General features: G+C 40.5%; 1 protein-coding gene across 3 annotated transcripts in view; it reads left to right on the forward strand.

The window, feature by feature from the left end:
• The first annotated feature begins 3,596 nt into the window (after positions 1 to 3,596).
• LOC127455345 (protein EFR3 homolog B-like) overlaps positions 3,597 to 22,827 on the forward strand; it is a 36,764-nt gene continuing 17,533 nt past the window's right edge. For 2 of the 3 annotated variants that reach the window (XM_051723157.1, XM_051723158.1), the window contains exons 1-5: positions 3,597 to 3,903; positions 10,470 to 10,546; positions 17,366 to 17,493; positions 17,840 to 17,990; positions 22,198 to 22,319. In XM_051723157.1, the coding sequence (XP_051579117.1) occupies positions 3,897 to 3,903; positions 10,470 to 10,546; positions 17,366 to 17,493; positions 17,840 to 17,990; positions 22,198 to 22,319 (485 nt within the window). In that variant the 5' untranslated portion in view covers positions 3,597 to 3,896. The remainder of the gene's footprint in view (positions 3,904 to 10,469; positions 10,547 to 17,365; positions 17,494 to 17,839; positions 17,991 to 22,197; positions 22,320 to 22,827) is intronic. The other variant, XM_051723159.1, reaches the window with a different exon arrangement.

The following is a 22,827-nucleotide window of genomic DNA, read 5'->3' on the forward strand; positions in this document are numbered from 1 at the left end:
CCCCATCATTCAGATGAGTTAGAAAAGATATAGCAGCACGAGCCAGAACTGCCTGAACTCTTTGCCGAGTTTCACCAAACCCTTGCATAGATACTGTAGGAGCCTACTGTATATGTTAAATTCTTCAATATTTAAAGTGTTTGAAGTTGAAATATTTTATAATTTATTATGGCCCCTTTGAATATATGCATTTTGTATGCATAATTTGTAGTATTTACATTCAGTTTACATTATGTATAACAAACGTTGAACTGGTACTGTCTCTTTAAGAACAGTGGCTGTTCAGCGAATGTGTTTCGGTTGAGCGCATTCTTTACCACATCTGTGCTGTGTGTTTGAATTAAGCTGACTGTAAATAACAGAACACCTATTAAAAGAGACTTAAATCAATGAAAATCGATTGCGTAGATCTCAACTTTAAAAGATAATTTAACTGGGGGGGCCCTAAAAGAAAATTGGCCACGAGGCCCTTGCTAGTCATAATCCACCCCTGCATGTGACGGTATCCAATTTTCACACCATGATAATTGCTGAAGCTTTTATCACCGTATACGGTATCATCACGGTATTGAACTACATTACAAAAACAGGTTGAAAGATAAACAAACATTATTGTTGTTCTCTTAATAAGTTGAATTACTTTTTTCAATACCAAACTGACCTTTTAAATAACAGAGAACAAAAAACTTTTAAAAGAACCTTGAATATTTAAAAAATGATTGCATGATTTTTTTCTGGACTGCAAGCCAGTTGCTAATATAGGCACTAGCTACAAATTTAATAACCGCAAGTTCACTCACACTGAATGGCAATGTACGATTGTTTTGCGTTCCAACTTGAACTTATACTGGTAATATTTAAATCATCATTGAGCCACAGTGCCATTATTAATTGCAGGACTAAGTATGAGCTGATTACAACTGTATTTTAGTTGTTACTACAAGATGCAAATGTTGATGTGTAGCTAGCGGAATTTTAGCGAACTACTCTTCAGCTACTTGAAAGGAAGCTACACATTAACTGCAAATGGCAACAACAATTCACTTTCTTTGTCATCTTAGTTGTCACTTAGCTAGTTGTCTCTCAGTTTTCAAAAATTCTTTGGAAAAACTAGCAGAACTGTCATAACTTACTTTTATCTTACTGAATTGCACAGGATGATTGTCCTGCAGATGAGCGAACATGTTTGAGATGTTTCCGTGTTTCGCTAACACTTTTCTGCCACATGTTTTACACAAAGGGAAAACATCTTCGAACAACAATCCATCTACATTTTTATGAAACACAAATTACTTCTACTCTTCTGACTTTTAGACAGTGGATAAAGGGGCGGCTGCATTCCTCCTTCAGCCATGCTTCTTGTCCACGTTGGTTTTGTTTACATCACAGTGCACATGTGTCATTTATGCTACACATAGTATTGTAAATCTTGATTCGTTGATGGAAAACTACTGTGCGATCAGAAAAATCGAAACAGATTGGCTAAATATTCTCAGTAAAAAACTCAGTAACTTTTGTCTCTGTGTCACCTTGGACATACGCTGACACCTAGCAGATTGGATGCAGCATAATTTAAAATCAATAGTTTTCAGTTTCAGATGCCATTGTAGAAATTTAGTATTCACAGTCAGCCATGATTACTTTAATCAATGAGTGAAAGTGTCCAATAACAGGACGGTTACTGAGATTAAGTGAGTAGTATTCGGCCTTTCATGTGATTCTAACATGGCAGCCCCCATGTGCGGACCCTCTCCATGTGGAATAAAACAGCTTTTATAAGGTTACTGATATAAATGGAGTCTTCGTTTTAATGAGTGGTCATGATTTCCTACATATATTGCAAAATTACAATTCATGTCTTTAGGAGTTAAACTTTTTTAATGAGAAAAAAATGACTGAGTGCACCTTTAAAAACATACTGTATATAATGATATATCATATTAATAAACAATTGCAAACTGATCTATTTCTTGTTTGATAAGTTCATCTTAGTGTGGATGTCATAATATCAGGGTGCGTATCAGTCAGCTCCCTATTTCCCTGTCGTGAATCAGTATATCGTGAATACAAATTCAGGCACTGGCAAGAGTGTTTATCCACTGAACATTGGGACACTTATGACTCAGTTACCAGCAACATGATAACAAACGAAGATATTCAAACCTGCAGTGTTATTATGAAAGATAAATGACATTAAATAAAGAAATACAAAAATAGTGTATTTTAAACCTACTTTTAACAACTCTAATATTTAAAAGTTTTTTTTTTCTTTTATGGTCATTATGGATGAAAGACATTACAAAAAACATCACTTTTAAAGAGAAAATAAGGCATTTTACACTTGTGCTCATCTTCTAATGACTTGAGAGACTTTAGAAGATACGTTAGGGGGGCCTGGGTAGCTCAGCAAGTATTGACGCTGACTACAACCCCTGGAGTCGCGAGTTCGAATCCAGGGTGTGCTGAGTGTCTCCAGCATGGTCTCCTAAGCAACCAAACTGGCCCAGTTGCTAGGGAGGGTAGAGTCACACGGGGTGACCTCCTCGTGGTCGCGATTAGGGGTTCTCGCTCTCAACGGGGAGCGTGGTAAGTTGTGCGTGGATCGCGGAGAGTAGCATGAGCCTCCACATGCTGAGCCTCCGCAGTGTCATGCACAACGAGCCATGTGGTAAGATGCGCAGATTGACTGTCTCAGAAGCGGAGGCAACTGAGACTTGTCCTCCGCCACCCGGATTGAGGTGAGTAACCATGCCACCACGAGGACCTACTAAGTAGTGGGAATTGGGTATTCCAAATTGGGAGAAAAGGGGATAAAAAAATAAAATAAAAAAAACATTCCAGTAAGGGAACATAGTGAGCAACGATGGTCCCTGTTTTTTGCAGTGCATTGTAGGATTTTTTAGGGAACGAACATTTCAGTGAACATTTCAGTGGAACAATTTTGTGATCGGAAATGTCCGTCTCCCTGATCAGTGCCTTGACTACTGAACTTGGGAGCTGACTGAGATGAACCCTCAGTTAGTTTTTACTTTCCCCACCTCCCCACCAACAGTATTCTGTGTTTCCCTGTAATAAAACATGAAAGCCATTTAACATTTTAGTAATGATTTGTTTAAAAAACTAAAAACATAAGCAACATGCAGTATTATTTAAATAGTTTGTAAATTTTTAGTGAGAAGTGACTTTTGTGCATATACATATATTTACTTAAAGTTAACTAGATATAATATATAACACTTGGTGTTTTTTACAGGTGGCAAAAATTGAAACATGTATTTGCATCCATGAAAATGAAAACAAAAATCTAGCAAAAAAATAAAATAAAAAAATATAATAATAATATACATATATTGGAGGCAATAATAATCAACAATACATATCTGCTACTGTAGCTACTTCTAGAGAGAGTGGCAGTGGGTGGCAGTGTTCTTGTTGATTGCTGCATGGCTGCACCAATCAGTTTGTTCCCCCTCTTATCCTGTGTTTTCACCCTCTCCATCTCACTGACATCCTCATCATCTCCCTCCCACTCTGCCTCTCTCATTGTTGAATGGTCAGGAGGTGTGTGCATGTGTTCATTTTTGAGGAGGTGGGGCTGCATGCATGCACATGTGTGTGTTTGAGTGTGTATTTGTGTGCATGTGTATATATGTGTGTGTGTGTGTGTGTGTGTGCACCTGTGTGTTAAACCAGCATTGTTCCTGATAGAGGGAAAGCTGTGCCGCACTGTTTGGAAAATCCAAGGTCATTGAAGCCCGGTCACATGCACCATATGTGAGCGTGCATGTGTGATTTAGTGTCTGAGTGAGTGAGTGTGTATGTCTCTCTTCCTCTCTCTCTCTGGCTGGAAAGAGGCTTCAGGCAAAGAATAGTGAATTTCATCAGGTTTTCCATCAATGTACGGTAAGGGCATTTGTGTCTGTTTGTGTGTGATTAAGTGCATATATATAGTAATCATTTCCTCCCTGTATTAGGGTAGACTTCATGTGCACACAAAAGATTATTGCACTAACAGTAGAGTGATGCTGAAGCAACAGATTGCATGCAGTATTTATATGCATATTTCCTTTGAGTCATATACTGTGCATCACCAATTTCTGGTGCATCCTCATTACTGTATTTACACCAGATCTCAAAAATGCAGTAATGCTACCGAAATACACAGATCTACTGCAATGAAAAAAAAAAATTTAAAAAATTTACTCTAACTGTGAATTTACATGCACATGTATTAATTATATTTATATCTCCTGCTTTATTAAAATGATTTTGTATTGTCTGAGAGCTAGCAGCATGCACGGCAGATGATGTTTTGAATGAGCTGCAGGCAGTCGGTCTGTGACTTTGATTCCTCACTGCATGGATGCCTTAGAGACATGCGACTGGCTCTAGTGCTTCACAACCAGACTGATTACATTTTTAACAGCCTGGGTATTTCACCCAAATTTCTCCACTTATTAAAACATGCCACAAGGAAACAAGCTTGTTGGGAGAGTACAGGATTAAATATGTACATACTGATTGATTGTTATGCAGATTTGACACTTAAGGAGTTCAAAGAGATTTAGTTAATCAGCAATGAAAAATAATTTTCAGAATACTTACTGAATATGCTAATTCTGTTGTTTAGATAAAACAAACGTTTCACTTTAAAGGGATGATTGAAGCTTTACCCCAAAATGAACATTCTTTCATCATTTACCTTATGTCACCAAACCTGTATGTGTTTCTTTCCTTTGTGGAAGAAGTTTGACAGAATAATCAAATTGCTCTTTTCCATACAGTGAAAGTGGATGGGGACTAGGGGCTGTCCAGCTTCAAAAAGGACAAAATTAGAAAATAAAAGCAGTCCATATGACCTGTGCACTCTGTTTCAAGTCTTTTAAAGCTGATAGCTTTGTGTAAGAAACAGACTGAAATTTAAAGGGATAATGTAACAATTCACGGATGGCAATGGAGGAAGCTGGGACAGGCTTGACACAACATGTAGACATTTATTGTACATACACTTTTCAGTGTCACACAATAAGGCTTTTCAGCTGTAACATTCAACACACATGCTGCTTTTCAGCAGACACGTTCAGCATAACATCACACACAACCACATTGACATGCGTCTCTCTCTCCCCTGTCTGCTGCTGTCTCCTCTCCTCAAATACTCCCACCGCCCCTCACTGGAACACGAGACCGGTGTTGCACACAGATGGAACTCATTCACCACTTACCTTCCCAGCCCGCCCTGCTCGCCACAGATAGTTCACCCAAAAATGAAAATTCTCTCATCATTTACTTATGCCATCCCAGATGTGTATGACTTTCTTTCTTCTGCTGAACACAAACAAATATTTTTTGAAAAATATTTCAGCGCTGTAGGTCCATTCAATACAAGTGAATGGTGGCCAGAACTTTGAAGCTCCAAAAGGACATAAAGGCAGCATAAAAGTAATCCATACGACTCCAGTGGTTTAATCCATGTCTTCAAAAGCGATACGATAGGTGTGAGTGAGAACAAGATCAATATTTAAGTTCCTTTTTACTATCAATCTCCACTTTCACTTACACATTCTTCTTCTTTTGTATTTGGTGATTTGCATTCTTCATGCATATCGCCACCTACTGGTCAGGAAGGAGAATTTATAATAAAAATAACTTAAATATTGATCTGTTTCTCACCCACACCTATTATATCGCTTTGAAGATAGGGATTTAACCACTGGAGTTTTATGGATTACTTTTAAGCTACCCTTATGTGCATTTTGGAGCTTCAAAATTTTGGTCACTATTCACTTGCATTGTATGGACCTGCAGAGCTGAGATATTCTTCTAAAAATCTTTGTTTGTGTTCAGCAGAAGAAAGAAAGTCATACACATCTGCGATGGCATGAGGGTGAGTAAATGACAAGAGGATTTTTGGGTGAACTATCCCTTTAAGTTTTTATTTTTTTAATTTCTGAAAATCTTGCTTGACCTTGGTCACAATTGTATGATAAAAAACAGCTTGAACATTCTTCTATAAATAACTCCCTTTTATGCTCTACTGAAGAAAGAGTGTCGACATTAGGGTGAAAAATGAAAGAATTTTCTGAGTGAACTATTCCTTTAAGCTTTTCTTTTTGGAAGAGTTTTAACTTTTATATAATTTACATTTTAAATATGCCATTTACCTTAACTTTTTGGCTGCAATTGCAAACTATTTTGAGTGGAAAATTTGAGACGTTGTGAAATGTATGTTTCCACAGCAATACTGAAACATTAACTATACCTCAAAAGTTTTTACAGAGGAATAGCATTATCCTGGGCATCTAGATTATTTGCATAGTTTTAGATTAAACAGATGCACGTGAAAGTACACATGACTGAATAAAATCAATAGATTACATTCTTTGGTCTACCATCAAGTACTCCATGTGTGCATGGTCTTCCACTCTGTGACATTGCTGTATAAGTGTGAGTGGCTTTGATATTGTGTCCTGTCTTGGGCAATCTGAAGGGATATGGCATCCATAACGGCTGATGTTCTAAATATAGCTGTCATTTCAAGCAGCTCTTATAATTCATTTGAACCGTATATAGAGTGACTGCGTCATGAAGGGAGAGAGACAGTGGCTGGATTTCGTACATTCTGGAGTTTGATTAATTCACATGCATAGTGTGTTGTGTGTTGTGTGTTATGTAATTGGTGTAGTGCAGTGAACAAAGCCATACTAAAGCTGGATGTCTTCTAGGATCCCTACCAGCTTTGGGGATATTATATCAGCCATAGTAGAACATAGTTCGTTATTATGACCTAATCCTCTTTGTCACAATGCCAGCTACAGTATAGCCGTTGTTTTGCAGCGTATGCAGATTGCAGATGTGCATGTACGGGTGTTCTTGGCAAAAAAGTATGCACTTACCTCCCAAGTGTAGATGCTGCACTCCTGATTGAAATTATTGACAGTGTAATTGGTACTTAATTATTTAGTTGTTTGTGTTTTCTAATCTAAAACTTAACATTTATTTGTTAGCATCATACCACCTCATTATTAAAGGGATAGTTCACCCAAAAATTACTCACCCTCATGTTGTTCCAAACCCTTTATTACTATCATTTTTTTGGTGGAACACAAAAGGACATTTTAGGGAGAATGTTGGAGACTAACAGCCTGCTTTTCATACAGTGAAAGTGAAGGTTAACTGAGGCTGTCAGTCCCTAACATTTTGCCCAACATCTCCCTTTGTGATCCATGGGTGAAAGAAAATCATATGGGTTTGGAACCACATGAGGGTGAGTAAATTTTATTTTGGGTGAACTATCTCTGTAAATGTACTACATGATGATATGGCAAGATTTTATTACACCCTGAGCAAAAAGTAATAAAGCTGGAAGCAGATATTTTGGCCCCTGTGTCTAGACATTGTCACCAGAATGTACTAGGTAAATGATAGAGGTGAGTACACAGCCATAGAGAGTTATGAAGGCTTTAAACTGGAGGGAACAGTGGCGGCGATATTTACCACCCTGTCAGAGAGACAGAATACCAAATCTCCTGTGTGTTATCTGGCCAATAAAACACTCATCATACTGTGTGGTCAAGTAAAGCAGTTGTTCCTGCAACATTTGTAAAGAGCTCAGATATATGAAATCAATGTTTAGTTCATATTATTAATTATTTACACAGATGAATGATGGTTGGTGGGCTGATTATCAAGACGGTCTCTTTAGGAGAACAAATGCAGAGGCCAGATGATTTTGATTTCTTGTAAATCACTTAAAGCATCTACCAAGAATTTCAATGGAAATAATATGTTATTCATGAATGATGCTCTTTGTCTCCTACTTGACTTTTGAACATTGTCTAATGATTTATCTATTTAATTTAATTAAAAATAATAATAATAATTTCCAGCAAGAGTTATCTATGAGTCAAAGCCTGTTAAAAGTATTTTTCCTAACCGGCAATTAATTCGAGCAAAAATAGAAGCACAAAACCACTGGTTAATTCACAGTGATTCGTAATTGTTTGTTTATTTGTTGTTTCTTTTTAGATATACCTATTGCAGTCATTAGTGATCTGTTTTAAAACATTCTGGGAGTGAGAATCTGAGTGTGAGAGAGAGAGCGAATTCACCGCTGTCTTTGCAGTGTGGGTGGAAATATTCAGTGTCGACTGTCAGTTTTTTTTCACTCTGACCTCTCGCTTCTGTTGCTTTAGGCGTAGAGGGTGTGACACTGATATGTCAAAACACTAGCAGGCAGCCCGATGTGTGACTCACCCAGCTCCTCTCCCATCCATCCAATAATAGCAGAATTACCAATCACGATCTTGGTAAACAGCAGCTTGGCTCTAGTTTGACAGCAGGCTTGACTCAATATAAGCTTATGATAACTTTAATAATTGTGTTGCATTTGACAAACAAATGTATTCTTCCAGAGATAGACCAACATTTACATAGTATGATAATGTATCTTGCCCCAATGGTCTTCAACTGGTGGGTCGCAACCTAAAATATGGGTCACAGGTCTTTTCTAATTGGTTCACGGATAGCAGGAAAGAAACAATTCTAAATGTAAAATATAAAACGCAACTAACCATATAGCCTAATCGTGCATAGCCAGATAAGTAGGCTTATCAACTTAGAAAAGAGTGTAGAAAACGTTTCCCATATTTTTTGTTGTTGGCATTAAATACCGTGCATCCAATCAAACACTATGGTAGAAGCTTGTCAAATTAGGCAAATTCAAACAAATGCAGGTTGCATGACATGCCCTCATCCTCAAAAACCATGAACATAAATATGCAAAATAAAATAAATTATGACCCACACTACATGAAATAGGAGTTCACTTGCAATAAGGATAAAGTTGTTTAGTGCTGTGAATTATTGCTTCTGAGGTTAATATTATTGTAATTATTTAATGAAGACTTATTTAAGAATGTTATATTTATATTATTATAAATGCATACATTTTATTTGATTTTCAGGATATTTCGGTGTAAAATTTTTCAGCTGCCACTAAAAGGGATACCTCACCCAAAAGTTTTAATTCTCTCACCATTTACTCACTTTCATTCCATCCCAGATGTGTATGATGTTCTTTCTTCTGCAGAATTCTGCAGAAGAAAGAACGTCATACACATCTGGAATGAATAAGGGTGAGTAAATTATGAGAGAATTTTCATTTTTGGGTGAACTATCCCTTTAATGTCCAATGTAAAATATGGATTGTGAAGCAAAACAAGTTTAAATCCACTGTGTATAACAAGAATTAATTACTGCATAATTTTTTATTACACATGTGACTTATCTTTCTGTACACAATATGTTGCTTATATTGGTTATACTGCATGTGATATGTTCCATAATATATGATGAAGCCAGTGTCTGTTATATGAGGGTGGTTGATCGCTGCTCTGATTTCTCCACCTGCTTTGGTTTGTTTACTCTCCTCCATGACAAAGCTCTTTTACTATGGTAATGGTATAAACAGCTCTTTCATCCCAGGAGTCCTGCCAAGGTGTTGCCTCTGATTCTTCGCCCCAGAAGGGTTTTTGAGCGTGTGCGTCATTGTGAAAGAGAGTGTGTTTTTGCAGCTTTAATATGGTTATTGAAAAGTAACATGGACATGTTTTTATTTTTTTATTCAGCATCAAGATTTTAGGTTAAATCTTTATTTAGTTGCTGTGACTTGCATGCCTGAAATGTCAACTACCCGATAATAGATACTATTGTTATTGACCTGAAATAATTTGCAACAAATAAGACAATTGTTGAATGGTCTTTATTTATTTATTTATTTATTTTTTATTTTTTTGTGATTTACAATGTGTGCTTTATAAACCTTTTATGGGCTTTGAAGTGCTGGTGTAAACCAAAACAATCCTAAATGCTCTCAGCAGATTCTTTTCAAATCCATTTAACTAGCTCACCAAGCTGCAGACGTTTCCGAAATACAGATTAATGCCTGTCCCCTAAATCGACTGGCCTCACTTACTAGATTGCAGCATGAAAGTCTAATTTATTTAATGTGTTCGATGCAATAAATAAAAATTTGAGTATAATTACTGACTCTTTATCAATAGTGCTTTACAACCTGAAGATGAGAAAAGAATTAGGGTCAGGTGAGATGACAGTGCACTTCTAAAACATCCTTTTCCCTCTGAATAGGGTTATTTTTGTGATTTTGTGCTCAGTTATTATATTTATTATGTTATATTAAAACGTAAATAGCCTGATTGAAAGAAATATTTATCTGAATTGGAAATATATTTAATTTGGTATATTTTAAAAAAGACATGATATAATGCAAACATATAAGTATTTAACCTACACATATTTGAATGTATATATTATAAAAATATTTCCTGGTATTTTGTATATTTTAAAATATATCAGAAGTATAAAAATATGTTGTTGTTTTTTCTGCTGTTTGTACAGGGTCTTCTCTATGACTGCAGCTCTAATTCAATTTTTCCCATGTATTCCAGGTGTGTGTGGATGCTGTGGGGCCTTGAGACCTCGTTATAAGAGGCTGGTGGATAACATCTTTCCTGAAGACCCTGAGGTAAGGGCTCAGTTCAAATAAAAGCTGCTGAGCATGAAAAAGGGATGGATCTTCCATCGAGGTTTCTGGTGTTTATCAGTCATCAGTGATCAATGCAGTGATGTACAGTAGACAACACTTTCTGTTGTAACATTCATTCTTTTTAAAGCCATGTAGCAAGACTACTGCATGGTCGCCGGATTGCATTGAACCATCACAAGTTGACATGTTTTCTATTTGACCTTGACCAGCAAAAACATAATGCAGAACAGTATTGGAATCTCTCTCTCTCTCTCTCTCTCTCTCTCTCTCTCTGATTTCTTTAGAGTGATAGAATAGGATTTAGGATCTATATTAGACTCAGAATAGAAGGCAAATAATTATGAGTTATTTGGGGGAGAGAGAAGTTTCAAATGACATCTTATGTTCCCTATCTGTCACTCACTCGACGCTGTGTCGATGTAGTGACATTAGGGGTCGAACTTGGGAGCCCCAAACACCTCTGAGATTTGAGAAAAGGGCAATGAGAATTGGCGAGTGGAACATACCCCTAGACATATGGGTATAAAAGGAGACGACTTGCACCCTTGTGATGGGAAGATTGGATAATTTTACTGACTTGAATCTTTGAGTCTCGTTCAGCAAAATGAACAAATATTTATTCAAGTAATTTCGTTCATTTCGTTCATTTGAGCAGAATTAAATTAAAATGTTACATTTTCAATAGCCAAATCCCCCCAACAAGTCTACTTACGCAAACTTTGATTATAGTCCCAATAAGGAAAAATTGATAATGCAGCCAAGGACAAATTATGAGAAACAGAAAGATTAGTTAACCTCTGGAATCTTCTTGTCCGAGTCGTTCGTTCTTTTGTCACTGCATAGCGTATACGGCTGTCACGTGACAAAAGAATGAAAGACTCAGACCAGAAGACTCGAGAGGTGAACTAATCATTTCTGTTTCCTATGTGAGCAATGCATAGCGTATACGGCTGTCACGTGACAAAAGAACGAACAACTTGGACCAGAAAACTCGAGAGGTGAACTAATCATTTCTGTTTCCTGTACAGCGCCTATGTGGTTTTCACGTAACAAATGAACGGAGGTTGCGCAATGCACATGCGTGGCCAACACAAAATGAACAAATCGCTCTCTGAGACTACTCATTCTTCTGAGTCACATAAAGAATCGTTCATGAACGACCCATCACTATTGCACCCACACATTCAGATATTTCTTTGAAACCGATCAGTGTAGAGCTTCCCACTGGTGTTCCATTCACCTCTAAAAGTGTACAGGCTGTTGGATATATGGCGCATTTACAGCGGGTTCTCTCTCCTCACACAGATAAGTGCAGAGAACGCCCCTGGGCACTTCAGCAGCCACACTTAAAAAAGAGTATATTTTCTCTAAAAGATTGAGCACTGACGGAGATCGTCTTTTTAAAGATGCCTTTCCGTTTATGTGCAGGTTCCTGGGTGCAGTCGTTATCTGACAGCTGACGGCCATGCTTGCCCAGGCCATCTCGAGCGTCGGGCTGGAGTGGAACCCTCCACCCCGCCCTGAGCATTCGCGGCTGGACGATTGGTCCCTGGGCTCAGAGCGTCGCACACAGCCCTGTTCTGCCCCAGTTCCTTTCTTCCCAGAGGTGCATGAGGAGCTCACGAAGTCGTGGCGGGCAACTTTTACTGCCTGAACCAGACTCTCGAGTTCTTCCGCTCTCACTACCCTCAATGGTGGGGTGGCCAAGGGGTACACGGGGGTTCCTCAGGTGGAGCAGGCGATTGCGGTGCACCTGTGCCCGCAAAATGCAGCCATCTGGCGGAATCGTCCTAGGCTCCCATCCAAGGCCTGTAAGTTCACGTCATCCCTGGCGGCCAAGGCTTACAGTGCCGCTGGACAGGCCACCTCCACCCTGCATGCCATGGCCCTCCTGCAAGTCCACCAGGCCAAGGCACTGAAAGAGCTGCACAAGGGTAGTCCTGACCCAGGATTGATGTAGGAGCCACGCTTGGCGACTGACTTCACCCTGTGGGTGACGAAAGTCACGGTGTGGGCTCTTGGGCAGGCAATGTCCACTATGGTGGTCCAGGAGTGCCACCTGTGGAGAAAGGCGACACCACTTTCTTGATGCCCCCATCTCTCTGCCGAGGACTTTGCCCAGCAGTTCTCTGCAGTCAAGAAGCAGACAGAGGTGCATCCTGCCCCAGCGTGATTCCACCGGTGCCTACAGACAGTCGAGATCCAGTACCCCGTCTGCTCGTCGCCGAGGGCGTCCACCTGCAGCAGCAACACCGGATCTGCCACATCCTGAGCCGATGGCTCGGCCTCAGCGTAGAGCCTCCCGCAGGAAGTTGACACCCTCCATCCCTTCACAGCAGGGGTGCTGCGGGCATGAGTCCTCCACCTCAGCACACCCAGCGGCAACACACACATACCCACGATCGGGTGTATGTGACGTGCTACGAGGACGCCCAGCCTCCTCTCCTATCGCAGACCGGTCCTATGGTGGGTACGCGGAACGAGGTAAGTGCTCTAACATTCTCTCAGCACAGCCATAACTTCAGGACGTGAGGCCTCTCGACGTGGCAGCTCCTGATCCGCCCTGCCATGAGGCCCCATCCGCAGGTATGTCAAGGCCATTGTCCCCTTGGTTCCCCTTGCACGGTGTCTGGTGGCATGGCTAGCCCTCTCCAACCCATCGCGCTGGCACTAGGACGATCCAACTCGGCTTGCTAAGTGATTCAGTTCGCCAGGCGCCCTCCCAAGCTCAGTGGCGCCCACTTTGCCTCACTAGCAGGCAAGGATGCCACTGTTCTGCATGCAGAAATAGCAGTCTTTCTAGGGAAGGACGTGGTAGAGCCTGTCCCTCCAGCCGAGATGAAGGGGTTTTACAGCCCCTACTTCATCGTACCGAAGAAAGGTGGTGGGTTGTGGCCAATCTTAGACCTGTGAGCTTTGAGTCGGGACATGCACAAGCTCCCGTTCAAAATGCTGACGCAGAAGTGCATTCTGTTATGTGTCCGGCGTCAAGATTGGTTCACTGCAGCAGACCTGAAGGACACATACTTTCATGTCTGCGATTCTGCCTTGACACAGACCGTCCCTGAAAATGGTTCGCCTTCGGCGGTCAGGCATACCAGTATAAGGTCCTCCCCTTCGGTCTGTCCCTGTCACCTCGCATCTTTTCGAAAGTCGCAGAGGCTGCCCTTGCCCCGCTAAGGGAAGTGAGCATCCGCATCCTCAATTATCTCGACGATTGGCTGATTCTAGATTACTTTCGAGATTTGTTGTGTGCGCACAGGGACCTGGTGCTCGGACACCTCAGCCATTGGGGCTTCGGGTCAACTGGGAAAAGAGCAAGCTCGCCCTGGTGCAGAGCATCTCTTTTCTCGGGACGGAGTTGGACTCAGTCAATATGACAGCATGCCTCACAAGCAAGCACGCTTAGTCGGTGCTGAATTACCTAAAGTCATTCAGGGGAAGTGCAGCAGTCCCATTGAAACAATTTCAGAGGCTCCTGGGGCATATGTTGTCCTCAGTGGCGGTTACACCGCTTGGGTTGATGCATATGAGACCGCTTCAGCACTGGCTTCAGACTTGAGTCCCAGGATGGACATGGGGCAGCGGGATGCATCACGTGGCTATCACACCGATATGCCACCACACGTTCAGCCCTTGGGCGGACCTTGCATTGACAGGACAAGACCTCGACTGAGTTGGCATATCAACTGCCTTGAGTTGCTGCCGGTGTTGCTGGCTCTGCAGAGGTTTCGGCCATTGATCCAGGGCAAGCACGTGTTAGTCTAGACAGACAACACGGCGATGGAAGCATACATAAATCGCCAAGGCGGTTTTATGCTCACATCACATGTTGCAACTCACCCGGCATCTCCTCCTTTGTAGTCAGCAGCAACTGAAGTCCCCTATCACCCTATCACCGAACCCTATCACGTGCCGGACACGCTGTCACGACAGATGATGCTCGAGGAGAGTGGAGACTCCACCCCCAGTTGGTTCGGCTGGTTTGGAGTCAATTCATGAAGCACAGTTAGACCTGTTTGCTTCCCAGGAATCCTCGCACTGCCCGCTATGGTACTCCCTGGCCGAGACCCCGCTCGGCACGGACTCATTGGCACACAGCTGGCCCCGGGGCCTGCGCAGATATGCGTTTCCCCCAGTGAGCCTGCTTGCACAGACTCTGTGCAAAGTCGGGGAGGACGAAGAACAAGTCGTGTTGGTGGCACCATACTAGCCCACCCAGACTTGGTTCTCGGAGCTCACGATCCTCGTGACAGCTCCTCCCCGGCAAATCCCCCTGAGGAAGGACCTCCTTTCTCTGGGACGGTGCACGGTTTGGCACCCATGCCCAGACCTCTGGAATCTCCATGACTGGCCCCTGGATGGGACGCAGGAGACCTAAGTGGGCTACCACCAGTGGTGGTAGACACTATCACCCAGGCAAGAGCTTTCTCTACAAGGCAGCTGTATGCCTTGAAGTGGCATCTGTTTGCGAATTGGTGTTCTCTACGAGGTGAAGACCCTCAGAGGTGTGCAGTCAGGTTTGTGCTTTCCTTCCTGCAGGTGAAGTTGGAGGGGTGGCTGTCCCCCTCCACCGTGAAAGTGGGTATGAACAGGTATGTAGACAGTAAGTCCTTGGAGAAGCACGACTTGGTCATCAGGTTCCTTAGAGGTGCCAGGAGGTTGAATCTTCCTAGGCCACACCTCATTCCCTCATGGGAACTCTCTGTAGTCTTTCTGGGCCTATAGAGAGCCCTGTTTGAGCCCCTGGAGTCAGTCGAGCTAGAAGCCCTCTCATTGAAGTTGGCCTCTTGACTACGCTCACTTCCATCAAGAGGGTTGGGGACCTGCAGTTGTTCACTGTCAGTGATACATGCCTAGAGTTCAGTCTGGCATACTCTCACGTGATCCTGAGACTCTGGCCGGGCTATATGCCCAAAGTTCCCACTACCCCTTTAAGGATCAGTGGTGAACTTGCAAGTGCTGCCCCAGGAAGAGGCAGACCCAGCCTTGTCGTTGCTGTGTCCAGTATGCATCTTGCGTATTTACTTGTACCGCACAGAGAGCTTTAGACACTCTGAGCAGCTCTTTGTCTGTTTTGGGGGACAGCAGAAGGGGAAGGCTGTCTCCAAACAGAGGATTGCCCACTGGATTGTGGATGCCATTGCTTTGGCATACCAGGCCATGGCACACGTGCCCTCTGGGAGTACAAGCACACTCCACTGGGAGTGTGGCATCCTCCTGGGCTCTGGCGAATGGCGCCTCTCTAACAGACATCTGTAGAGCAGTGGGCTGGGTGACACCCAATACCTTTGTGGGATTTTACAATCTCTGGGTTGAGCCAGTTTCATCCCATGTGTTAGCAGGTACAAACAGGTAAGCGTGCGGACAGCTGGCCGGGTGTACTGCTTGCATACAGTGCCTTTCCCCTCCTTGAGGGGATAATGTGCGCTTTCTTGGTCCACGTGAGTTCCCGGGACCGGCGAACCCTGGATGTCTTTCTTCCCCCAGCACCCTGAGGCAGGCGAATTCGGCGGAGGAATTCAATGCCAGGCCCAGTACTCATGAAGTATGCCCTGTCAGGTCAGTCCCTGTACTTGGGATAGGTGCTCCATATGTGGTGGTTCCCTGTCAGTAATCCCATATGAGGTATTTTCCACTGTACAGTTTCCATGATGGTAAATCTGTGTCTTCCCTTGGGCAGAGTTCTGCTCTGCCACCAGTCGCTGCACTTGTAGAGCTCCTCCCTTCCAGGTAGGACCTACCGCGGGGACTTCTTTCCATGTGTGGTACTTCCCGGTTGGTAAGTCCATGTGATGTGTTCTCCACATGTTAACCTCCCCTTCGGGCAGGATGTGGTCTCCGCGGTGTCTTTTTTCTGTGGGAAACAGAACACCTTCCCCGGCACAAATATATCTTGGTCCCAGCTGTGAATTTTTCATTTTCAAAGAGGAAAAGAGAGAAAAGGTCAAAACGGCTGAGGTGACCTATTCCCATTGTAAGTACATCTTGTCCCCCCCTTGGGGTATGAGGGACTATGCGACTTATCTGGGGCATTGGGAAGGTTACGACGGGGCTGTGTGCACTTGTTACTAGGCACACGGTAGCTTGCCTGCATCTGCACCGCCGTTCCGCGTAACACAGTTCAGCTGGTTGTGGTGTTTTGTATAGGGACCCCTAGTGTCACTACATCGACACAACGTAGAGTGTGTGACAGATAGGGAACGTCTTGGTTACTATTGTAACCTCCGTTCCCTGATGGAGGGAACAAGACATTGTGTCCCTCCTGCCACAACACTGAACTACGCGCTGAAATGGCCGGGACTCTGTCTCAGCTCCTCAGCACAAACCCGAATGAGTGGTTGCAAGACGTCTCCTTTTATACCCGTTTGTCCGGGGGAGTGGCATGCAAATTCCACTCGCCAATTCTCATTGGCCTTTTCTCAAATATCAGAGGTGTTTGGGGCTCCCAAATTCGACCCCTAGTGTCACTACATCGACAAAACATCTTGTTCCCTCCATCAGGGAACGGAGGTTACAATAGTAAACAAGACGACTCTTATTTCCTGTATTGATCCTTTTTAAATTGTTTTTAATCTATCTATCTATCTATCTATCTATCTATCTATCTATCTATCTATCTATCTATCTATCTGTCTGTATGTCTGTCTTTTTCTTTCTTTCTCAATTCTTTCTATTTTCTTTTTGTCTGTCCATGTATTCTGTCTGTTTGTCAATCTGCTGTATCTGTCTACGTCTGCCTGCCTGACTCCAGACTTTTTGTTATACTGTCTGTCTTTCCTGTCTTTTTCTTTCAAGGATGGTTTGGTAAAAGCTAACATGGAGAAGCTTACTTTTTATGCCTTGTCTGCCCCGGAGAAATTAGACCGTATCGGTGCCTACCTGTCAGAAAGACTTTCCAGAGACGTGGCCCGCCACAGATATGGGTAAAGCATGAAGAAAATGTCAGAAAGGATACATTTTCTTATTAAGCAGGTCAACAGAAAGGACATTGATGTAATATGTTATGGTTGTCTGTTTTTCTGTGATATTATGGGAAATACATTATTTAAGATATCATCTGTAAGTTTGGGAGACAGACAGACAGACAGACAGACAGACAGATTAGATAGATAGATAGATAGATAGATAGATAGATAGATAGATAGATAGATAGATAGATCACAAACATTACGTGGTCACATTATTGCATAAATTCTGAAGTGTGATTCACTTTTGGTTTGCCACTTTGTCTTTGAGTGGAACAGAAACATGTCTGTGTGTGTCTCACAGGTATGTTTGTATTGCTATGGAGGCTTTGGACCAGCTGCTGATGGCCTGTCACTGTCAGAGTATAAACCTTTTTGTTGAGAGTTTTCTCACTATGGTGCGCAAGCTTTTGGAGGCAGACAAACCCAACTTGCAGATCCTGGGCACTAACTCAGTGAGTGAAATTATTGCATTTACATTATAGAGGAATTCAATAATGAACTCTATTGATATACACTGGCAGCCAAAAGTTTGGAATAATGTACAGATTTAGCTGTTTCGGAGGGAAATTGGTGCTTTAATTCACCAAAGAGGCATTCAGCTCTTCACAAAGTATAATCAGGACATTACTGATGTATAAAACAGCAATCGTCTCAGTGTAAACATACAAAAATGAGAATTTGTCTTCAGAACAAAAACGTCTTCAGTCTATAGGCATGTGCACAAGAACTTCAAAACAACATGCGAGACATTCAAAACTACAATGACGGATTACAGGACTGTGTTTGTGCTGCTCAAGGTTTTTAGTTTATTGACGCTTCTCCAGCAAAGTGTAGATTTACTGCATCAATACTACGACCAGCGATCGCCAACTTCATTGTTTGTATTCACCGCTCTGTGGAAGAATGCTTATGTGCGCAGGCGCATAGTGTTGCTTTACAAAGTGACATCGCCAACTACTGGCCTGGCATGCATAATACAGTGTTTTTAGTCCTTTTCGTGGATCCGTGTGAACGGGGATCGTTTTGACAACGTTGCCGTCTGAACGGCCTGTCTAAATCTAGACAGGCCACATTTCCAGCAGCCATCACTCCAACACCTTATCCTTGAGTAATCATGCTAAACTGCTAATCTGGTACTAGAAAATCACTTGCCATTATATCAAACACAACTGAAAGTTATTTGGTTCGTTAAATGAAGCTTAACATTATCTTTGTGTTTGTCTTTGTGTAAAATATCCCTTTAATAAATCTTTCTACCCTTTGATTTGCCAATCAAATACAACCCCTAAATATGCTTGGACTTTTAATCGGATTCAGTCCAATAACTAATTATTGACTAAAAAATAAATGAAGATGTATTGTCATGATGATGAAACATATAAAAATCAATTAAACCGCAAAACACACTTAAATCTATTCTGACCTTCAAGGGAACCTTTTAGATAAGAAAGTTACAAATCTATTGAACAACTGAAAGACAGAGAAGCTGTTTCAAAATGAAGACTTCGTGACTGCAGTCTATAAGTAGCTAGGGGAAGATAAAACAAACCTAGTTTCCAAAGCAACAGAGGACACCATGTAGGCACTGTGATAAAAAAGGGAAAAAAAGATGATAGACATTTTCTATTCCTTCGTTCTAAGAACCACTTAGAAAAATCACTTTCCCCAAAATTTCCTTAAAAATACAACCATTTATTTTTTGTAAACTTCACTTAAATAGAAAATCCTTATGTGCTTTGAGATGATGACGGCAACACTAAAAATAGTATTGTGATTTTATGTGGCTTTTTATAGTCTAAAAACTGTAATTACATTTATTTTGCAGTTTATGTTCTGTTATTTTCTTTAATCTGATTGCCAAAAGTAAGTTAGTATTTACAATAATACTAGAATATCAGAAATTATTATATCTAGTTATAGCTTTCTATCATATTTATTCTGTATGTTCTACTCTATTTTATTAGTTCAGTATTTAAACTTAAATATTGTGCTGTCTTTTGTAAAAGGTCAGCAAAGTTTCACCTTGTGATGAACAATTTCTAACAGCATATGAATCCATTCTATTACCTCCTGCCAAACTTTCTCCTTTACCTGAAATATACATGCTCTCACGTAAGCCCAAGTTCAGACCCCCCTGAGCTTATTTCAGTTCATTATACATCACACGCATTCAAAACAAAGATTAATTTATCCTTGGTACAGTAATGTGAAACCTCAGCGTTCCTGAAAGGTTTACAGCTGGTCCAACTCACACTTATAGGACTACACAGTGTTCTTATCTTCCAAAGTTCACAACCGCACACATCTGATGATTCTGAAATATAAGCGCTTAAAGATTAAAAAGAGGATTTAAAAGAGATTTATTTTTCACAGATCTAGTCCAGATGGGGCAGCAGGGCTCGAAGTGCATATGTTATAAATGTGGCTAGCTGTGCGCACATTTACAAAATGTACATGTTATGCAGACTTTTTCTTTTTTTTTTTTTTATCTCACTCAGTGAGTGCGTATTCTGTAATTTGAATGTACAGTGTTGTTTTTGTATGGTGTTCTGTGCGGCCCACAGTAGTGTACTGGATAACTACTACTGCTCAAAAGTCCTTATCTGTAGGATTGTATTGTATATATTAACTGCACAAATACAGATTTACATACCTTACTGTACAGGATATTATGTAATATGAATGATTAAACTCTGACTTTATTTGCTCTCTAGCTGGTGCAACACAAGTGTTCAATGACCCAGATCTGCACATTTAATGATTGTCAGATAATATTATTTCTGAGCTTCATAGTATCAGAAAGAGTCTTTAAGATGTTGTTCTGTTCAATCTTTTGAGTCTCCTATTTACATTGTGAAAGGAATGGCATCTATTAGGCCTGCGATAGATGCCTTTTTTACGCATCGATAATCAGAACATTTCCCGATGATTATCGATAAACAGTATATCAGGATGTTTATAAATTGGGCTGCTGGTTGCACAATAGTCTTTATCATTTCAAACATTTTCTCAACACAATTTTAGTAAAGTGTGAGTGGCAGGGTTCATTAAAGGGACACTGGACGTGTCTGGCAGATGACATGACGCTTTCTAAAATTCAAAACAATTATTTTCAACAAAGGAACTCACACACCGCCAACGCTCAGCGTCAAAATTCTGAAGTGCCATGGTGCGTAACTCGCAAAGTTTAATTAAATTCGACCTAAATCATTATCAAAGGACATAGATTATTTACTCTAGCCTTTGCTGGATGATATATTGTGTATATGTATCTTTCATATAGCCTACACAATGTATTTTCATGTACAAGTATGTTGTTTTGTGGTTTGACAGCTTGAATGAAAGACTTATTCAAGGCTACATACAAGGAAATCGCATTATAAACGTTGCCATTTCTAATTGTTCCGTTTGTGCAGTTTAACCAGCTTCACACACTAACCTGCAAACTCATCAACGTCACTTTGTTCATTCTTAAAGAAGTACAAAATCCTTCTTAACTTTGGACTGCCATCTGCTGCGCCGCATCAGCTTTTCCTGTGTGTGTGTGTGTGTGATCGTGACCGCAACTCGGCATCATTAAATGTTATATCACTCTCTTGTGGTCTCCCAACACTATTACGCCAACAAAAGCCAACTGAGTGGATTGGAAAACAAGCAAATTAGGCTTCTAATTTAAATGTTGGCTAATTTTAATATCAGTGCCTCAAAAATATATAGATAAAATAACGTGACGATCATTAATCGATATATCGATATGCAGGGTTGGGAGGGTTACTTTTGAAATGTATTCCACTACAGATTACAGAATACATGCTGTAAAATGTAATTTGTAACATATTTCGTTAGATTACTCAAGATCAGTAACATATTCTAAATACTTTGGATTACTTCTTCAGCACTGGTAGATTTTTTCACTTGTTTTGACTATAAAAACTCTGCCAGTACAGTAAGACAAAATACACATGTTAAAAATACATTCTCTGAAAAACATAAATATCTTATGCAGTGTTGTTTCTAAAACAAGATCAATCAAACTGATCTTGTTTTAAGGATTTTTAGATATTTTTACAGGAAAACAATACAAAAATGATCAAGAACACGATTTTTGCCCTAATATCAAAGGTCTTACTAGAAAAAAAGAAATTATGATCCAACGTGAATTTTCTTGATAAAAAAATATGATCGTGCCTGGTAACGTGCATGTAAAATGTCTAGAAATAGCATTTTAGCTTAGCGTAAAGCTGACAATTTACACAAGGTTTATTTCTATTTCTTCTGCTCCAAACTTACTTCAAACTTCCTTCTCTGTCTGCTCGTATGAATGTAACACATCATAAGAAAGTGTTTCACCACTGCTCAAACGCTCTTTGGATCGCATCATTTTTATGTATAAATGTTTTCCATCTGAAAGGACTAAATATTAAATGAAACAAATGACAATAAAATGCAATGTAATCTCTTCAGTAATCAAAATACTTTTTGAATGTAACTGTATTCTAATTACCAATTATTTAAATTGTAACTGTAGTGGAATACAGTTACTTATATTTTGTATTTTAAATACGTAATCCTGTTACATGCATTCCGTTACTCCCCAACCCTGTCGATATGTTATGACATCCCTAGCATCTATGTAATATTCTTTTCTTTTTCTATAAGTTTGTGAAGTTTGCAAACATCGAGGAAGACACACCATCATACCATCGCAGCTACGATTTCTTTGTCTCACGCTTCAGTGAGATGTGCCATTCCAGTTATGAAGATCCAGACATTCGCACCAAGTAAGTTACATGGACTGTACCAGGACTCACATTTTACATTGGACATCAAGTGATGACCCAATACACTACCAAAATTCTTTGTTGAACAATAATAACAAAATGGAAAAAAAAAAAAAAAATTGGACTGAAAATCACAAATTTAAATGTATCGATATTACTGTGAACTGCATAGGCCCAACAATATGCTAAATTATTAACATGATATAAGCTGAATATGAAAATGAATTTTTTTAAATGCATTAACAGCAGCATAAGTGTGATTTACCAGCCTAACACATGAAACAAACACCGAACAAAATATTGTATTATTATTAACCACATTAGCAAGTTACAGTGAATGCACTTGTGCCAAAATACTGCAGACATTAATTTAAAATTAACAACAAAAGATAAGAAAAGTTAATAAGCATATATTTTTGTTGCCATTCTAACTATGCACAATTATATGGTCAGTTGCATTTTATTATTTGCATTTAGCATTGTGTTTTTCTTGCTGTCTGTGAACAGA

Source organism: Myxocyprinus asiaticus, chromosome 17, assembly GCF_019703515.2.
Source record: "Myxocyprinus asiaticus isolate MX2 ecotype Aquarium Trade chromosome 17, UBuf_Myxa_2, whole genome shotgun sequence".
Lineage (NCBI taxonomy): Eukaryota > Metazoa > Chordata > Actinopteri > Cypriniformes > Catostomidae > Myxocyprinus > Myxocyprinus asiaticus.